The sequence below is a fragment of the Protopterus annectens genome, chromosome 13.part0 (genome assembly GCF_019279795.1).
Source record: "Protopterus annectens isolate FY-2018-M chromosome 13.part0, PAN1.0, whole genome shotgun sequence".
NCBI classification, from domain to species: domain Eukaryota; kingdom Metazoa; phylum Chordata; order Ceratodontiformes; family Protopteridae; genus Protopterus; species Protopterus annectens.
Window position 1 is genome coordinate 258,280,795 of NC_056747.1, and position 20,901 is coordinate 258,301,695.

A 20,901-nucleotide genomic window follows, 5' to 3' on the forward strand; every position below is an offset into this window, starting at 1 on the left:
CACATCATTTAAATTTATATAGCAAACAAGTACCAAAATAGCCAAACAAAATTAAAAACTTTTTAATAAAACAAAAACAATTACATATGCAAATGAGGTACATAAAATGGAATAAGTGTAAACATATACAAAAACATACACATTATCAATTCTTTAAGCCTTGTCCTTTTAAAAATAGGTTTTAAAGGGGCTTTCTCATTCAGACCTTTAACCTGTTCTGCTCTTAACCTAGTAATCTGCCTTACCGGTATATTCTCTGTCATAGTTCTAATATCACCCTCATGTAAGCTAGGTTTAATAACATCAATAGCTAGAAATCTGAAAGTATATCAATTGTCAGTTTGCAAAACATGCTTAGAAAGTGCATTGTTATTGGAGTGTACCCGAATATTGTAAAGTTGCTTCCTTATCCTACCTTTTAACATTCTATCAGTTTCACCTACACAGAATGACTGACATAATGCACAATGTGCCAAATAAACTACATGCTGAGTGGAACAATCAACATCCACTTTAAAACCATACTTATGCCATGTATCAGGGTGTATAAATAGACCACTACTATCAATGTAACCGCAAAAATTACATTTCTCACAAGGGAGCATAATATTGTTTTTGTCATGTCTATCAATGATAGATTCCCTCAGATTACATAGCATCCTTTTCAAGTTTTTCTTATTCTTGTATATAAAACAAGGTGTGTTCCCCACTATCTCCCTCAACTTCGGGTCAGCTGTTAAAATGTCCCAATGTTTCCTTAAAATCTCTGTAATCATTTTGTTGATCATTTTGTTGTCACTACAATAAAACAGGGAGATACTAACCTTTCTTGAAACAGTACTAAGTCCTTTGGTCACATGAGTCATTCTGTACGGAGTAGTAGGGATTTGCTACACTTTTCCTTAACACTGGTACCTCATTTAATATGCTATCTATCTCCACTTCCCTATACCCTCTTGCTAGGAATCTATTTCTAAGACCTGATAATTCTGAAAGAACCTTCCTCTGATGCACTGAGTCTCAATGCTCTCATACCTTGTCCTTTTATTATATTTTTAAACACATAGTTGGGGTGCATGCTACGCCTATGTAGCAGTGTGTTTTTAAAACAGTTTTTTCTACATGTACTCATATTAACAAAACCATTACCTAATTTATTAACAAAAACATTTAAGTACTCAATCCTGATATCAGAAAATGTCATAGAAAACTTCAAATATGCTATGTTCAACCGATCATAGAAAACATATAAATCCTCCTTGCTACCTGCTCATATAAAAAATAAATTGACAACAAATCGACTATAAAAAAGGGACAAAGCATATGAACCAGTCCATCTTAAACATATATTCATCTTCCCAGTATGCCATAAACACGATGGCGTAGCTATTGGCACAAGAAGTGCCCATAGCTACGCCATCCTTCTGTAAATAGAATACTCCATCAAACATAGAAACATTATTATTAAAGTAGAAGTTTTATAGTTCCTCATTCTGCGGTTTATTCTGTTCAAAAACATTTAAGTACTCAATCCTGATATCAGAAAATGTCATAGAAAACTTCAAATATGCTGTTATGTTCAACCGATCATAGAAAACATATAAATCCTCCTTGCTACCTGTTCATATAAAAAATAAATTGACAACAAATCGACTATAAAAAAGGGACAAAGCATATGAACCAGTCCATCTTAAACATATATTCATCTTCCCAGTATGCCATAAACACAATGGCGTAGCTATTGGCACAAGAAGTGCCCATAGCTACGCCATCCTTCTGTAAATAGAATACTCCATCAAACATAAAAACATTATTATTAAAGTAGAAGTTTTATATTTCCTCATTCTTGCGGTTTATTCTGTTATTTATTTTTGTCTGAGTTTAATTCCTAGAATTAAAATGTATTATCCTATTGTTCATCAAGTTGAAACTCAACAAGGTGTCAGCTTGTTGATTCCTCTTATTGATCTTCAATTCGTCAATAAGTAATCTATAAAGGAAATGACTGCTGGTGTGGTTTCTGTTTGCACTTTGGCAGTAATTCATTTTGTGTGGCGGTGTCTCCTTTCTGTATGGTTGTACAACTGTGGAGTTAATATTTTTGCTACTTGGCTTTTTGCTGCACCACCTGCCAACCACCAAACCTCACAATCAGACTCGAGCTCATTTATTTCACTTGTAGCAGGTGTTCCCAGCACAGGGGTGAATGTTGTCATGAAGAACCATCACTTCGTCAGCCATGAGGGTTATATGTACTATGGCTCTCCAAAGACCATCCAGTCTATTGTGACTTCACCCTTTCATGGGCTATCTGGACTAGTGACGAAAGGGACTTCCAGGTGAGGGCAACTATCACCATCAAAAACCTAGCTGCCTCAGCCCCTGTTGTCACCACTTCTCCTGGCCTGCCCGAAGGCCTGAAGTTCTTTCATTTACTCAAATGGCTTGAGCGTTTCTATATGTCCATTATACTGACCTTTATATGGCTGATGTGAACACCTCATCATGTGGTGTATCAAATGCCCTCCCTCTGATGTGTTTATGCTTCCGCCTCCCAGTACTACCACCTCTAGCTTGGGATACCAAGTTCATATCTCACCCGGTCTGTTGGCAAACTGAGAACAACCTCTGCCTTCCAGTGGGATGGGCAAACTGTCAAAAGCACTCATTTCCAAACCTTAGCTCTTCCAGCACCTGAACCACTACTTAAATTTTGATTATCTATGTCATTGCCATGGTTTTATCCCTCTATGTTACAGTAATGGGCATGCAGTTTATATATCTCGGTAACAATTAATTAAGGAGGTGTGGGCTTTTTCATCTGGTTGAGGCTTTAGCTAGTTGTTCCTCAGAGAAATGCAGGGAAGTATTAAAATGTAGTATACATATTCCATGACATAACTCTGCCTGTGTGCTATAACTTATCAGACATGTGTTATGCCCTTAGTCAGTTTTTGCAGCTGCTAAACTATTGCCCTGATATTGATTGCTTTTTTCCCCCTTCAGGATTGGTGATTCTTTAGACGAATTCTGAATTTCATATTGTGGCTAGATGTGCTGAATGATTTCTCTTTGACAAAAATTAGTCACAGTGCTAACAGATGCTCAGGCATTTCTGTAGTACTACTATAAACACCTGAAAAAGGAACAGCTCACTGATCTTTAGTATACAGTTAAGTACTTAACTTACCAGAGTCTGAAAGTTAGCACCTTTTATTTATTATGGTTTAACTGTTCGATTCTTGGACTGCCTGCCAACCCAGGTGTTACCCAGATCCTTCAATAATCATGGCTGTCACACTACTGACAGCAAGCTAAAAACTAATATATAATATGCTGAGCGATATTGTTGAAATACACACACACACACACACACACACACACACACACACACACACACACACACACACACACACACGTAAACACAATCACACATGCACAGTACTTCACTACTTGGTCCATACCAGCTTCTTCTGTGCTCTGTGCCACAGCTCTTTAAGCTCCTTCCTTTTCTTCTCATGTTCGACACGTCTTGTAAGTAGTGGCTAGAAGTTAAAAAATGAGATTTGTTTTTTAATACTCTTGCTTCAGTAAGTTTCAGTTTACAAAGCAGTTGGACAATATAGATACAGACTCAGAAGGTTAAACATGCTTCAGGCAGACTTTGAACAGAATATTTCTTTTTCCACTCTTTGGTATCTCACACTAGCCCTAAGGACAATTTACTCTCATTGCAGTTTACTACTGACTTTAGGTGCTGTATTTTATGGATGTTTTCACATTGTTTGAATTGCTTATATGGGTACTGAAAAGACACTAGTGAAATTAAGTTTTGTTGCTATTCTACAGGAGAGACACAGGAAAGATGTTGACTTTCTCAGGTAACTCAGTCAGAGCAGTACAATATGCCAGCATTTGTAACTGTCAGATTTGCTCACAGCTCATAGCCCAAACCTCCTGCCTAGAATGACAGCTTAAACAATCCAGCTTTGCTATCAAGTGAGACAGGTTGGCAAAATGCATAAACGGAAGGTTTTGTTTCTCTTGCGGTATGCTATCTTGGTGGGAAATGCTTTAGAAAAAATAACCATTATTGGCCTGTGAAGAACTGTTTACTGAGTCTGGCTGACAGCTGTATTCGTTTAGTTAGAAAATAAAAGAGTTTTATTTTCCCCTTTTTATTCCAAAGCTGCTCTCTCCTTTACCAGTCCTATTAACTTTTTAATTCCATCAAAACCCATGCCCTGTCTTCATTCCTACTTACAATACCCTCCTCTTATCTAAGTTTCACTTGAATATGGATGATAAAATATTTCACCAAGCAACACGTTTCTTTGAAGTAGGCAGAGTGCTGCTGGGTTTGGTGTGGCTCATTAGTTGATATGGCAGTATTTACCACTACCCTCTGAATGTTCAGGGGGAGCAAAATTTTAGTGTTCCCCATATTCCTACATTTCCATATCCTCTTACATATATCACTGTCTACTGTTAAGGGTTCATAGATTCATAGGTAGGTACTAGTCAATCGGCCCAAGGGCCTAAGTAAGCCTAGCCAACAAGGTTCCCTGGTTTACGCCACCCAAGAAAGTTATTTTCCTGTGCCCCTGTTGAGCAGAGCCACATAAGTGATCCCTGGGGTGTATTTCCTATTTTCCATCCACTCATCAAGATTTTTCTTGAAGAGTGCTAATGAGGTACTTTGTTTGACATAGATGGATAGCTTGTTCTGGAGTATGGGACGTCTCTGGGACAGGAATCTATTCTTCCAGCATGTCCTGTTTACTGTGGTGAAAACGTTTAGGTCCCTAGAGCATGTAACTCGGAGAGATTGGGATTTCTTTAGGTGTAGCATGTCCAACAGGTCTGGGTTTGATATAGCTTTATATGTTAGGCAGAGATCACCTCGGAGTAGGCGATATGCTACGGAGTAAAGCTGGAGTTTTTTGAGATGGGCAGTGTAGGGCATCTGTTTGAGGCCAGTAATCCTCTTTGTGAGGTACTTTTGTGGCCTTTCCAGTTGTTGTAGATGTCTTGTGAGGTACATACCAAAAGGGGCATTGTACTCTATAATGGGTCTAATGAGTGTCGAGCAGAGGACAACAATAACCTCCTTTTTCCTGGATGAGAACCCTTTTGTGATGAGGTGTGCCACATAGAAGGATTTCCTGACTACTGTGGTGATGTGATTATCAGAGGAGAGACTACTGTCCTCCTGGGTCCCAAGGTCTCTTATCACACATTCGGCATTAAGTAGACCGCCGCCTATGTGATAGTTCATGGGTACAGAGTTTTTAAAAAAGGGGATGACAATGCACTTTTTGGCATTGAGCTTGAGGCCATGGCTTTGACACCAGGCATCTGTCCACATCATTTGGGGACTCGACTATGGCTCCTAGTTTGCAGTCATCTGTGAACTTCATTAGCCAAAGGCCTTCTGTGTTAGCCTGTACTTCAGAGAAGTAGATGCCAAACAGGAGAGGTCCCAGGACTGAACCCTCTGGTACTCCACTTGTCACTGGTTTGAAGTCAGATTTGGAGTCTGCAACTTTTACAGTGTGGGTTCTGTCAGTGAGCCAGTTGGCAACCCATCTTTGATGTAGGGATTTATACCTAGTTTAGTGAGTTTAGCTATAATTCCTGAATGGGGGATGGTGTCAAAAGCCTTGGCAAGGTCAAGATAGGCTGTGTGAACAACCTTATCCTCGTCTATGGCTTTGGTGACTGCCTCAAAGAAATCAATCAGGTTCAGGAGGCATGATCTGCCTTTCACAAACCTGAACTGGGTGAGGTCCAGAGTTTGGAGGCTACCAATGTCTTTGTTTATGAGTTCCATGATGATACATTCCATGACCTTACAGACCAGGCTTGTCAGGCTAATAGGGCGATAGTTCCCAAGGTCAGTGGTGGCTCTCCCTTTATGGATTGGGATAACTGTTGCTGTGTGCCATTCAGTGGACACAAAGCCTGATGTGAAGCTATGATTGAACATGGTGCTTAGGTGGGGAGCCAGTTCGTTGTGAAGTTTGTGTAAAACGCAGTCTGGGATGTTATCCGGTCCCATGGATGTTGTATTTTTGGCTTTAGAGAATGCAGCTTTTACCTGCATAGTTGTGATTACAGGGACTCTGCATTCGTCCTGTATAGATATGGGCCCTTTAGGGGGTGAGAGGGGGGTAAAGTTAGCACTGAACCTATTTGCCTGGATTTTGGCAATATCAGTTGGTTCTATAATTTTCGTGCCATTGTGCTGTAACTCAGAGCAGATCTGGATGTTGCCAATGAGATTCTTGAGATAGCTATAGAATGCTTTGTGGTTGTTCCTAGAATCAGTGGCAATTTTGTTTTTGTAGCTAGCTTTGGAGGATCTTATAAGGGATCTCAGCTTCTTACTGAGGCTGACCAGGGAACTCCTCCACTCATGGGATTTTACTCTTTGCAACAGTTTCTTTCTTCTGTTGCAGAGTTTGTTTATGGCAGGGGACCACCAGATTGGCTTCCTTTTTTGGAGGATAGCATCTTGGTTCTGTTTGGGATAGCACGATCTATGCACTTGTGTAAGTGCTTATAGAGTGCATTTGTGTAGGATTCAGCAGTTGTAACTGTATTGTCCATCTGCATGGGTGTCATGAAGTTCACCACTTCTGTCTTAAGAAGCATGAAGTTGGCTTTGGAGAAAATTTTTACCGTGGTTTCCTTAATGGTGGGTGGGGCCAGGATGTGGATATCTAGGGTGATTAACTTATGGTCGGATCTGTCCAACGAGGAGTTGACTTCAGGTGTGGAACACTGGTTACTCATGCTGGTAATGACTAGGTCTAGGATATTGTTGCCCCTGGTGGGGGTGTGGATAAGTTGATCCAGGGCACTGAAATTCATGAATTTCAGAAAGCGTTGAGTGAAGGAGTTGGTACATGAGTAGTTTTCTCAGTTAATGGTGGGGTAGTTGAAATTGCCTATTATTAGGATGTTTGGTTGAACCCAAATATTTTCCAGTATAGCAAGAAAAAAAGAGTGGGAATCCTGGGGCATGGTGGGGGAGCTGTAGCAGGCTACAATTTGGATTGCAGTGTTGCCCAGAGTTAGTTGCACTTGGATAAAGTTTGGATTTAGATTGGATTGAATGAGATGATGTTAAGGTATCACTTTCTCTACTGAAAAAGACAATGACTTAGAATTCATGTGAACCTTGTACTTCTTTTAACCTTCCAGTTACTTGTCTCTATACTCAGACACTATTATGATGTAATTTATCTCACAGAATGAATGCTTGTTGTAAGATTTCTGACTTCATCTCCATGGTCTGGTTATCAATTATGACTTTCTGTCACTGTCTATGTGGAGTTTTTATATTCTTCCTATGCTTGTACGGGTTTTTTCTGGGTACTCTGATTTCTGCCCACTTCGCATAAATATGCTGATTGACTGGTTATGCTAAACTGTCTACATATATTGCAGTTACTTTTACTTTTGTGGCCTAGGTCATGGCTGAAAAAGGGTCTGAAGACCAGTTCAATTATTTGGTTAAGTAATAAAATAAATAACAAAGAGAGATGCAGGAACTGGACTGCCCTAGCCAGAAGAATGACATAAATAACACTGACCAGTTGAACCATCTGTTAAAGAAAATGGCACTTGATTGCTGATGGTATTTGTAAACAGGAAGCTGATTAAAAATGGCAGCTGTTAGTAAAGGCTTGCATATAGTTTAGCAGGTCAAACAGTGGCTTTTTCAGAAATTACCTGTAAGAAGGTCTGGTTCTGGAGGGTATTCGCCATCTGCATTACCCCTTGTCCATAATCCATATCCTGTTCTAGTGCCAGTGAGTAGATAGATAAGAAAGGCATATAGTGCTGCAAAAATGAATAGTTTTGTTTAGTTAAAGCAGTACTATTATAACTGATACAGTTTTTCTTATGGGATAAATCTTACTATGTCTTCTTTTATTAAAATAGATATACTTATCTTTATTAGATGTAATGGAGCATCTTTCATAGTTGCAAATTCCAGACAAAGCTATACATAACATCTTTTAATGAAAAGCAGTGTTAACTTTGCACCATCAGGACTCTAAGACTAAATATATTTATGAAAAGAGCTTGTTAACAGTTGCTTGAGTAGTTAATATCTGATACTAAGAGGTACTGACTCAGACGAAGTGTCTAACCACCTTGTAGTGCTACCATCTTTGTCTGAGCTAAAATGCAAGTTTGCTTACACAATAAGACAGAAACAGAGAACTACATACCAATGAGAGCATATTTTTATAATGATAATTCAGGCCAATGTGATTACTCTTGTCAGACTATTTGTTTGTGTCTTTTGGCTTTTCCCGGTTAGGGGTCGCCACAGCGGAACTCCAGTCCGCTAATGATTGATAGTAGATTTTTACGTACTGGCTTGCCGGGCCTAACGCACAACCTTCAACGAAGGAATGCCCATTCACACATGTCACTACACAGAAGACGCTCTAACTGAGAATCGAACGGGCAACGTCTAACTGTGAGGCAACAATGCTACCGCAGCACCACCACCGCAGTAACTATTATTCTTGTCAGACTATAAAAAACAGTTAAAGGCTTTCAGTGACCGGCACAGAAATCCAGTATGTACTTTAATTAACAGATAACATTTGAGTTACTATCATCATACAAACATAGCAAAATGGCTCAGGAATATAGTCTTTTGAGTCTGTTCATATGTTTCAGCTAATCCGTTTTCAGTTGCATGGCCACTGTCTTATCTTTTCACCTGTCCATGGCATATCTGTACCCCTACAGTGGCCTACAATAAACCATTGTATCAGAGGTACATTGCAGAACCCCACCATTCTTACTGTGAGTTAATATTTACTTAAATATTTTTTTTTGAAATTCCATTTCAGCTGCCATTCATAGGTTCATAGACAAATACTAGGCTGTCAATCTACAGACTATTACAAGCCTTGCATTAACAAGAGGCCAGCATCAAACTCTGAACCTTATATTTGCGAGGCAAAGACCTTAACCATTAAGCCAGTCCTACCCCCCCATTAAGCCAAACCCGCCCCCATGTCTCATTCTCCTCTTTGACTCCAGCTCTTTTGCTTACCTCTAACAGATCATGACCACAGCATTTCCTTCCTCTTTCACTCTATACATGCCAAGCTGTTTAACACTTTACTTATACTCTGACCTGTCCATTTGCATCACTTGTATGGGGTGGGTTATACTGCTTTGCATGACTTGTACTACCGTAATTCCTGTGTCTATCTGACAGAACTGGACACAGTAGCCTAGATGCAGCCTTATTAGTTCCTTGTATAGTGAAAAGATGTCTTCTGTATCATTTGAATACAGTCCCCTGGCTACATACCTAAGCTTACTGTTGACTTTCCCTGCTGTGATGGCACACTGCATTCCTTAATTCAGCAGTGCGGTACAAAAGGGTAGCTGGCTAATCTGGTACCTGGGGCTGTCCCCTAATCTGACGTCCCCTCCTAAACTTTAACCTGAAGACAAATTAAAAAAAAGCTCTTATGATAATGTGAAGAGACAAAAAAATAGAGATTTTTTGTTTTAACTGTAGTAAATCTTTTGCTACATTTGTAGCAAGCAGCTGTTACGGTTTTTGCCTGAAGACTTGCCATCTGCAAAGCACTCAGTTCTCACTTTTCTATGCATACACTGGCATTTAGATGCTGGAAATACACTGAAGTACAATCTAAACACCCCAACACTTTGTGCCTATGCCCCACCCTAGTCATGCTACTGATGGGGTAACTGTGACCCCAGATTTATTTTTTTTTCCTTCTCTGATCTCTCTAGTGCCACTCCTTCTGAAGTTTATGTCTTTATTAGTTTCCCCCCACCACAGTGGGTAACACAGTAATTTATGCATTAGATTTAAGCTACATCTATCAGATTACTTTGCAAGCTCCACAAGATGCTAGCCTCCCATACCACCACACAAGTCTTAGTGCCATCAGTACTAACAAGAATGTCTTAGTGATTGGTGACTCAATTGTCAGGCATAGACATACCTCTCAACCTCTTAGAGGTAGAAACCTGAACAAAACCAGAAATAATGGGGGGACAAACCCTCAAAAATAGGGACATTTTTTAAATATTGCTCTTACAAAGTTAGAAAGTTGATAGAATAACAGGTTTTACATTAGCATGAATTTTATGAAGAGCATAAAGTTTGAAACTCAAATGTCTGTCATTATTTTTTTATTTCAATCCTCAGTGACATGCCAGTGATTTTATGAGGAAATGACCAAAAATATGAAGCATAAATCTGGGCATTCTGTGAAAATCTGGACAGTTGAGAGGTATTGGCATAGATATTCTCCACTTACAAGGCTGGACAAGCAAATGGTTGCAGTCAGATGCATTTTGAGTTCAAGAATCTCTGATGTCACCCCCCCCCAAAAAAAAAACAAAACAAACAAACTGGCAAATATAACTAAGACATGGTAGTAGTCCATATGGGAGTGAATGACCTGTCATGTAAAATCCTAAGGGACTTGCAAAAAGACATTTCACAGCTTTCCAAGCATGTAATAAATGCATGTAAGACTCTGGTCCTGAGTGGAGTCCTTTCACTATGAATAATGCCTAGGTGCAAAGAAAAGATAACTGGCTTCAACAATTGGCTGAATAGCTGGTGTCATTCTAGGGGTATCCAGAATGTATCAGCATGGGATAAAATGATTGAAAGTCCAACTTACTTCAGAAAGGATAGCCTGCACCCTTGTTCAAAGACTTCTGCATACTGGCTAAAGCCTTTGCTGCTCTCATAGTGTCTTTTTTAGGCAGAGTCCAGTTAATGGACATTTCAGTGCAGCAAATTCATCAAACCACAGTCTGAATCACATTAAGATGGTCCTTTTGAATACCAGAAGTCTCAAAAAAATTGCCTGATATTTGAGATTCTTCTGCATCTGAAAAATGTCTATGTTTGTTTAATTACTGAGAATTTAAATGTAAAGATAACAATCCTTGCATATCTAGGTTTTGAACCTACAATACGTTCAGGCCTTAGGGTAACATCTCAATATTTGTCAAGGAACATATCTTCAGATTCCCAGAACCCCATAAACAGAACTCACAGAATTTATTTATTTGACATTTGTTGACAGGGATAGTCCGACTGGGACAGAGTCCTTTTTCAGCAGAGGCTTGGGCAGAAAAGCTCCAATGTACAGTAGAAGAATACAAAAAAATCTGCTATTTACACAATGCACAAAAGAAGAATGCAAAAATAGTGGAACACAAATTTTGCAAAATACACGAATAGAGTCATGACTGTTAATTGCATTTAAATAGGGAAGGCAAGTGAGAGTTTAACACAGATACAGTTAGATAGCAGCTTAGTGTTGTAATGGAGTCAGAGCAGATGGAGGGTAGTTGTGGGTGAAGTAAGTAGGATAAGTAGGGGGGTAGAGGCAGTGGGATTTGGGGGGGGGGTTTGCAGCAGTTAGTGTAGAAGGGTGATTATGCATTGATAGGTTTATGGATTAGCAATTATGAGGGTCCTAGTATGGAATAGGTAGTCTGCGAAGAGTTGGGAAAGGTTATGTACTTACTGACAAGAGGTAGGTAGGAGAGAGCAGACCTTGAGGTATAAAGGTAAAGGGTGGGAGGAAGAAGGCGTGTGGGGAAGAGGGGGGTTGATAGGTAGTAGGGAGGGAGGATGAGATGGATAGTAGGCTGAGGAAGGGAGGGTGAGAGAGGTGTGAAGAGACCAAGATGTGTACTAGGTTCAAGGGAGGAGGTTGCAGGGGCAGGTTGTGAGGTGGGTAAGGTAGTGTTTAAGAGAGATTTTGAAAGTGTGGGTCTGGGGTAGACTTCTTAGAGTCAAGGGAAGCTTGTTCCAGAAGATGGCTGGAGAGTAGCTGTATAAGTTCTGTCCTGCACATTTGTTAGGCTTGTAAATTTGTAGCAGATGTTGATCTGAACTCCTAGTGATCGAGTGGGAGTGCAGAGGGAGACTAGTGAAGAGAGACTTGGACAGGAGGATGGTTTCTTGAGAATGGAGTGGATAGTGAGAAGTTGGGTAAATTTGAGGTGGTTTGGAAACTCAAGCCAGTATAGTGACTTGAGGGCCAGACAGTGGTGAGATTTGGGTGGTAAGTTTGCAGCAAATCTAGCCACTTTGTTGTAGGTAGATTCAAGTTTGGAGGGAAGTGTAGACTGGAGGTTAGTATACATTTGTGCGCTATAGAAGAGGTTGGGGAGGAAGTAGGCATTGGCTAGAGTTATTCTTATTTCAGGAGTGAGAAATCTTTTATTTCTATAAATAAGACCAAGCATATGATGGGGTTTCTTAATACTGTGGTGAATGTGAACACCAAATTTCAGCTGGTCATCTATGATTACTCCGAGGAGCTTGGTATGGGTTTCTGGAGCTATTATGGTGTTGTTGAGTGAAGAGATGGTGAAGGAGGATTTAAGTGAGAAGTGGGATTTTGGGAGAAAGAGTAGCAGTTTTGTTTTTTGGGGTTAATTATGAGATGGTGTTGAGTTAACCAAGTTTCAGTGTGGTTAAATGATGTTTGTGTGAGGGTTAGTAGTTCAGTTGGGTTATCAGCTATAGATATAACGGTAGAATCATCCTCATACTGTATGAGGGATGATTGGGGACAAGAGTTCTGGAGTTCATTGGTAAAGATGTTAAAAAGGTGGGGTGTAAGGATGGAGCCCTGTGGGACACCTGTTTTAATAGGGAGAAAGGGAGAGAGAGCAGAGAGCCATTTGACAGATTGGTGCCGGTCTGAGAGGTAGCTGCTAAACCAAGAAATAGATGTTGAGGAAAGGTTAAGATGAGAAAGTTTTGAGAGAAGGATTGGATGAGAGACAGTGTCAAAGGCTTTGGACAAATCTAAGAATAGACAAGAAATGAGTTTGTTGTTGTCTCTGGCTAGGGAGATGGTATTGGTGAAGGAGATGAGAGCAGTGGAGGTGCTGTGGTGTGGACGAAAGCTATGTTGAGTAGGGGTGATCAGGTTGTGTTGTAGGAGGTGGGCCATAATTTGTTTGTGTACACAGTGTTCTAGGACTTTGGAGAGGGGAGAAAGTATAGCAGTTGGTTGAAAGTTTGAGAGTTCTAAGGAATTGCCACCTTTGTGTATAGGAATTGTATAGAATTTTTTCCAAAGAGATGGAACAGTTGATTCTGTGATAAAGTGGTTAATTAGGATGGAAACTGAGTATGCTATGGATATAACTCTAAATCACTATAAATAAGGCAAACTGCCAAGTTATACCCTGTTGCAGGACAACATCCATGTTCTGAAATGACCATGATAGATTCCTGAAAGTATTCAAATAACTTCCTATAAAGAAGAACTCCATTATTTTGGGATACTTTACCCTGCAATTGAAATGAGAACATGTATCTCCAATAAAGACTATACCCAGAAGTTCCTGGGCTTAATTAACAAAAATTCCTTTGAGCAGATAGTTAAACCACAAGAGGACATAATATTGTGGATCTAGTCCTCCCAATTAAAGCCTTTACATGTACTATTCTCTGATCCCTCCATCCCTAGCTAAGTCAGACCATAAACTTGTGACATTTGCCTTCAATATCTCCAAAGATCCTGAAACCAGCATCTCTGAATTTAAAGACTTCAGATGGGAAACCTCACACAATTATATGACCAAATCTCAAAATTCAGATATGACACCACCAGCTCAGTAACCCCGAGTAGCAAAATACAATTGAAAACTTAAAAAAAAAACACCCTTATGGTCCTGCAACATACGTAAAATTTACAACAGAAAAAAAACTCCTTAAGTTATACAGCAGATACAAAAATCCTCATTACAAAGATTCTATAAAAAACATTACCAAGGAAATGAGAAATACGTTTAGGACTAATAAAGCAACCCAAAAACTTAGACTAGCTTCTGAAGCTATAGAGAACTACAAATCATCCTTTAGCCATTTGATCAAACTAAATAATAATACCCAACAGTGCTCAGGATGTATCCTATGTGGGACCACCCACTTCGATGCAATAGACATCACCAATATACTAGCAAACAAGTTTATTGCAAACTTCTCCCCCAAATACCTGTCCAAACTTCTCATAACCAAGAATGCCACTAAGGTGCTAGCAAAGTCTTTCAACGTTATTTTATCCATATTTTGTGTCAATTTATTTTAAAAAGTTGCTATTTTAAACATACTAAGTGCAGTAAAGTTTTGATCTTTGAGATGAACTTTTAAAGTATTTCTTATTGGTTCATAGGTTCATAGGAGGTTACTAGGCTAATGGCCCTAGGGCCTTTACAAGCCTAGCCATGTAAAAAACCCAAAGTACCTTGGTTGACCTAAGTTAGATGGTCATTGTTTGCAGAGCAATACCATGATCAGAACCAAGTGCCCCTGTCTATGAGGGCCAAAAGTGCCAGCCCCCAGGGTGAATTTGTGGTTTCCCATCCAGTTGACAAGGTTGCGCTTAAATAGGGTCATTAAGGAGCTCTGCTTCACATGAAGTGGGAGCTTATTCCAGAGGAGCTGCAATCTCTGGGAGACACATCTGTGGCTTGTGCAAGTTGTATTAATGTCGCAGGCCAAGTTGAGATTTGTGGAACACGTGACTCTTGACCCATTTGATTTATGGATATACAGCATTTCCATTAGGGCAGGGTCAGAGACTGCTCTGTAGGCCAGGCACAGATTGCCTCTCAGCAGCCTGTATGATACAGAGTACAGTGATAGGGCTTTCAGTCTTTCCATATAGGTCATGTCTTGGAGGCCCTAAATTCTCTTGGTTAGAAACCTCTGTGGTCTCTCCAGTTGTTGCAGGTGTCTGGTGAGGTACATACAGAAGGGAGCATTGTACTCAATCAGTGGTCTGATAAGGGATGAGTAGAGTGGAGTAATAACCTCCCTGGTCTTGGATGCGATACCCTTATTTATGTGATGGGCAGTGTAGAAAGCTTTCCTTACTACTGTGGACACATGGTGATCAAAGTTTAGATTGCTATCAAACTGCATTCCCAATTCATGCACCACTGTGATTGAGCTTAGAGGGGTGCTGTCTACATCATAACTAGCAGGGGCTACTACTCTGCCAAAGGCGATAATTAGGGATTTTCTTGCATTTAGTTTCAGTCCATGGCCTGGCACCAATCGTTTATCTGTGTCAGTCCTTTCTGTAATTTGATGATGTAATTGGGGGACTCTATGATTGCTCCAGCTCACAGTCATCTGCAAACTTAGTATGCCACAGGCCATCAACTTTTGACTGGACTTCAGAAAAATAAATTCTACACAGTAGAGGGACCAGTATAGATTTTTGTGGTACACCACTGGTAACTGGCCTACAGGTGGAGGTAGATTCCCCAACTTTAACAGTGTGCATTCTATCAGTGAGCCAGTTTGCTACCCTGTTGTGATGAATGGGTTAATACCCAGCTGGGAGACTTTCTCAATAATCCCTATGTGAGGAATTGTGTCAAACATCTTGGCTAAATCAATATAGGCAGTATGTACTGCTTTATCATTATCCACAGATTTGGTGACTTTCTCAAAGAGTTCACCAGATTTAATAAGCAAGATCACAAATAACAGCTTTGGTGATTTTCTTTACTCCAGTCATATCTCCAGGCTATGGAACACCATCCCTCAACACATCCTAACTACCACAAACCCTTCCAGATTCAAACAGTTGCTAAAGACTCAGTTATTAGGCTCCTGGTGCTGTACATGTATATCCCCTGGCTAAGTCTTCCATGTCTCCTATACCTCCCTCACACACATATCTCTCCCACTCACCCAGTAAACCTAAACTCATAAGGGTCTATATTAGATGATCGAGCTTTCAAAAGTTCGACTGTCATATGGTCGACACCATATGATTGAATATTTAAAAGTTCGAACATATAATAAAAAAAATAATAAACTACACAAATAACCTACCTGAATGTTTTAAGTAGGGGGGGGTCAAGCCCACCTGCACCCTCCACTCTTTAAATATACCAACTCTGAGATCGCACTACAGCGCAGAAAAGGGAAATCTTCCTATTCCATGCTGTATGGAGATCTCCGTTAAAACACTCAAACTTTCAAAAGTTTGATCATATGGTGTCGACCGTATGACAGTCAAACTTTTGAATGCATGATCATTTAATATAGACTCTCTCATTACTCTATTCACTCTCTGTATCCCACACTTACTTTTTCCTCCTTCAACCTTACTCTACCCCTCCATCCTCACCTGTCTATTCTCTTACCCTTCTTTTCATCGCTTTCACTTTCCACTCTAAATACTCCTCTCATAACCCTCCCTCTTCTCCCTCATTTATCCACTATCCACTGACTCCAATACTAAACATCTGCAAACTTCCATCGAATCATTTGCCACTGCTTCCATTGTACAACAACCGCAAATCATGACTGCTTTCTTGCCACTACTTCTTTCCTTTGCACTACCTGACCAAAGAAAAAAATGTAAATTTGTTTCTCCCTGTACATATGGTAAACTGCAATTTATATACTGTTTTGTATCACTTTTTAAAAATCTGTATCTGTTTTCTTTATGTGCAACTTTCCTGTATATACTACTATTTTACTATATAGGCCGGAATGTAAATGTAAATTGATACTGTTGTCTAAAACTCTCTAAAATTGTATCTGTTTTTGTGGAGCTTTTCTCCCTGCGCCTCCGCTGAAAATGGACTTCTTGTCCAGTCGGACCATCCCGGTAAAAAAATGTCAAATAAATAAATAAAATAAGATCTACCCTTGACGAAACCAAACTGGGTTGGGTCAAGAGTTTGAAGGTTGCCTATGTCCTGGTTGATAAAGTCCATGATGATTTTTTCCATGGCCTTGCAGATAAAGCTGGTCAGGTTAATGGGTCTATAGTTTCCAGGGTCAATTGATGGATCTCCTTTGTGCAAGGGGATTACTGTTGCTGTTCTCCACTCCTCTTGCACAAAAGCAGTGCTCAGGCTTTGTTTAAAGAGACAGCTAAGTGGTTCCGCTAGATCTTGTTTTAGATTGTTTAGTATGCAGCCTGGGATGTTATCTGGTCCCATCGCTGTAGTTTCTGCTTTGGAGAGTGCTTGAATAACCTGTTCTTTGGAGATAAATGGTAGAGGACAGGTGTTAGGAATGTGATGTGATATGGCTGGTGGGAAAAAGGGATGAAATTGTCACTAAATCAGTCAGCCAGCAGGTTGACAATTTCTTCAGGTTCCGTGTGAGTGATGCTGTCCACTATAGGTTCAACACACAGCTGGGCATTCCTATATGTTCGGCACACAGCTGGGTATTCATATAGGTTTGGCACACAGCTGGGTATTCCTATAAGTTCGGCACACAGCTGGGTATTCTTATAAGTTTGGCACACAGCTAGGCATTCCCTTTGAACTTTCTGGCATAGCTAAAGAATGCCTTATCATTATTACTAGTTAGGGATGCCAGTCTAGTCTTGTAATTTGCTTTAGAGGACTTTACGTGGTTTCTGACTTGCTTGATTAGGCTGTGTAAAGTTGTCTTCCCTTGCTGAGTACATGCCTTCTTGTTCTTAGCTATCAATTTCTTTCTTTTGTTATATAACTTATTTATACTTGCAGTCCACTAGGGTGGCTTGTTTTTGTGAGAGGACCTGGTTTTAGTCCTGACAGGTATTGCCGAGTCAGTACGTTTGCTTAAGTGGCTATATAGGAGTTTGTATATTTCTCCGCATAGTAGTCATCATTTTCTGTGTTAGCAGGGCCTTTGAAACTATTTATATCATCACTTAGGAGGTGATAGTTTGCTTTGGAGAAATTTTTATTTGTGTCAGGTATGATCTTTACTTCAGTGAGACAGATTTATGGTCTGACTTAACTAGGGAGGGCAGCACACTGGGGGTAAAGCAGCAAACCTCCATGTTGGTAAGTACTAGGTCTAGGATATTTCACCCCCTTGTTGAGGTGCAGACTAACTGCTCCAGTGCATTTGAGTTAACAAAGTCTAGGAACCTCAGTGAGGTCATGTTTGTGCTTGTGTAAGCCACCCAATTGATTGATGGGTAGTTGAAGTCACCCATGACCAAGGTGTTTGGCTGTATACTGAGCAATTCAGGCAAGTCCAGGTAGGTGGTGTGTTTCTCCTGATTCATGGTGGGGACCATGATGTGGTAGGGTGTTTTACCTATAGTTATTTGGACCTGCAGTATCTCAAGAGAGTCATAGTATTTCACCAGTCACGAGGTGTATTTGGATTTAATGAAAATGGATACACCTGCACCTTTTGTTCTTTCTTGTTCATTTTGGGGTCTGAATGTGTGAAAGGTATTGTAGCCCTACATGGCTGGGGTACTCTGCATGGTCTTGAACCAAGTCTCAGTGACTGCACAGACATCAGCATCTTCCAAGTTAAGGAGTGTTTCCACGGAGTGCAGCTTACTGTTAAGGCTCCTAGCATTAAGCAGCATGACCTTGAGTTTGTCTCTATAGTATTTTTCTACATTGGAAGTTTTGTTGTTTTGACATAGCCTATAAAAGGCTTTATGGGGGAGGCAAATGTCTTTGCCAATATCTCAAAGCCTTGAAGAGATAGGTGAAGGCCATCTCTGGCAAAGCAGCGAGGTCCGTTTACCATGTCATCCCAAGCTGACAGATACTGGATTTCCTTAGAGTGACACCAGAAGCTAAGCCAATTGTTAAAATCAATCATTTTTTGTCTGTACTGTGGCATCATCCTAGGTGAATGATAGCACATAATCTGAAAGCTTTATCATGTCTCTTCGTATAGTCCAGAGAGGTACATCTCAAGTCATTCACTCCAACATGTACTGTGACAGAGTCATAACGGTGATTGCTGCTGACTCACTTGAGTACATGCATAAGTTGTCGGATCCTGGCACCCAACAGGAGCTGACCATAACCTTCTCCTTGTCCAGCCTGGTGAGAAGGACATCTGTGTCTCTCATTATTGGGTCTCCTATAACTAGGGAATTTGATTTAGAAGTGTTCTGCCTTAGGGTCTTGATTTCTGAGACACTGTTACATGCTGTTATGTGTACTAGTGGATTCTGTTCATGTACAAGTATGTGAGGGTGGTCTGCGTTTGGGAGGTCTCTGGTCTTTTGGTAAGCTGTTGGTGAGTACCTCTGAGTATGTGGGTTTATGCGTCTTGACTTTCATTATATAATAAGTTATTGTTAGGAATGGACTTTTATGTTAAGGAAGATATTTATGATTTTTAATGTTTATTTTTGAATTATGATTATTTTTTTCTTGTCTTGTAATGAATATTTTAAGATTTTAAAGTCAGTTTCAAATCATGGTGAATGTTCTGTTCTGAAAATGTGTCATGGCTGTTTGAGTATTTATGTACTCAATAAAGTCTCTCAGTTTTATGACTTATGCAGTGTATCTGTTTCCTCTTTTGGTTGAGGTGTTGTTTACCCTCAAATTTACCCCAGAACTAACTGTCCAATCCCTCCTTGAAAAAAGGGTACAGCCTGAGGGTTGGTATTGCCAAAGGATTGATGGTTGTGAGAATAAATTGCTTTGAAACTCATGAATGAATAAGTAGATATTGCTGCCATTTCTTAATGTTATACCTGACACAGGTATACCCAATCCTAATTTTATACTTGAAGAACAAATTATAAATATGTCTCCTCCCACTACCAAACTCAAGTTTTATTACTTCATGTTTTTTTTTCTGTAGTCAGGCAGTCCCCTCCTATAAGCTATATTGTGCTCTGGTTTCACATGTATCTTACTATCATCAACCTAAAATCTAAACTTAAACAGTGCTACAACAAAGTAGATGGATCTGTGGGTCATACAAATCACAGACTACATCACTGTTCTGCACTAAAAACTCTAAACTGGGTGGAATAATCCTATCAGTAAGTAGATAGATAAGAAAGGCATATAGTGCTGCGAATTATATTTAATCCCACTTCCTGTCCTGCTGTAAGTACATTTCCCTACCACTGCCTCCCAAATTGTCACATATCTTCAATTTTCTGACAAAAAAAAATCTACTTGACATCTATAAGCCCGACAAAAACTGTATTCAAAATCTACACTCATAAGGTGTATCAAAGTCTGGAATACGATCCCTGCACCAATCAGGGAAATACATAACTTTCAATTATTTGAGCTGCAACAAATGGAATTCATCTCTGACTACTGGCTTTGCACTTGCTCTCCTGGCTAAAATGTTAGCTTCTTCTCCTCTAACATCTTTATATATCTTATCTCTCCTTTCCCTTGTTTTATTTCTCTTACTCTTAATCTTGCTTTTAAACATTATTTGTCCAGCCTCCTATATCTGCCCCACATATTACCTCTAATACTATTTTCACTTTCCCTTCCCTTCCACTCCTCCTCTTTATCCACCGTTTGAATGTTTCACTCTGACATTTGGTTTATGAGTGAGTAATAAACTGACCCACTTATAACACATCAGACATCTGACACAAAACTTCATGTCTGCTAACACTCAGTAAACTCCTTCGCTGCAAAATGTATGCTTATTCCAGTCTTTGACTCATACCTATCAACTGCCCAGATTTTCACAGAATGTCCAGATTTTTGCCTCATTTTTTGGTCTGTTCCTCATAAAATGTGTGGTTTTCTGGCAAATCATTGAGGACTGAATTCAATAAATAATGATGTTCATTTGAGTTTTAGACTTCATATTCACCAGAAAATGCATGCTAACACAAATCATGTTATTCTATCAACTTTCTAAGTTTATAAGTGCAATATTTAAAATTTGTCTCTATTTTTCGGCCTTTCTTCTGCCATTATTTTTGGCTTTGTCCACATTTCTTGTGCTAAGCGGTTGAGAGGTTTGCTTTGAATATAGATTTCCAATACTGATTGCAGGGCCTGTTATGAATTGTAATAGACTTTAGGTTCTTTTTAGCAAAATCTATAGGTTTATCATGGCTT

The 20,901-nt window shown here is 39.7% G+C and overlaps 1 protein-coding gene across 3 annotated transcripts in view; it reads right to left on the minus strand.

The window, feature by feature from the left end:
* Positions 1-20,901, minus strand: part of ARHGAP45 (Rho GTPase activating protein 45) — a 786,168-nt gene that overhangs the window by 258,044 nt on the left and 507,223 nt on the right. For all 3 annotated transcript variants that reach the window (XM_044053816.1, XM_044053817.1, XM_044053815.1), the window contains exons 9-10: positions 7,741-7,851; positions 3,465-3,545 (exon numbers count right to left, since the gene is read on the minus strand). In XM_044053816.1, the coding sequence (XP_043909751.1) occupies positions 3,465-3,545; positions 7,741-7,851 (192 nt within the window). The remainder of the gene's footprint in view (positions 1-3,464; positions 3,546-7,740; positions 7,852-20,901) is intronic.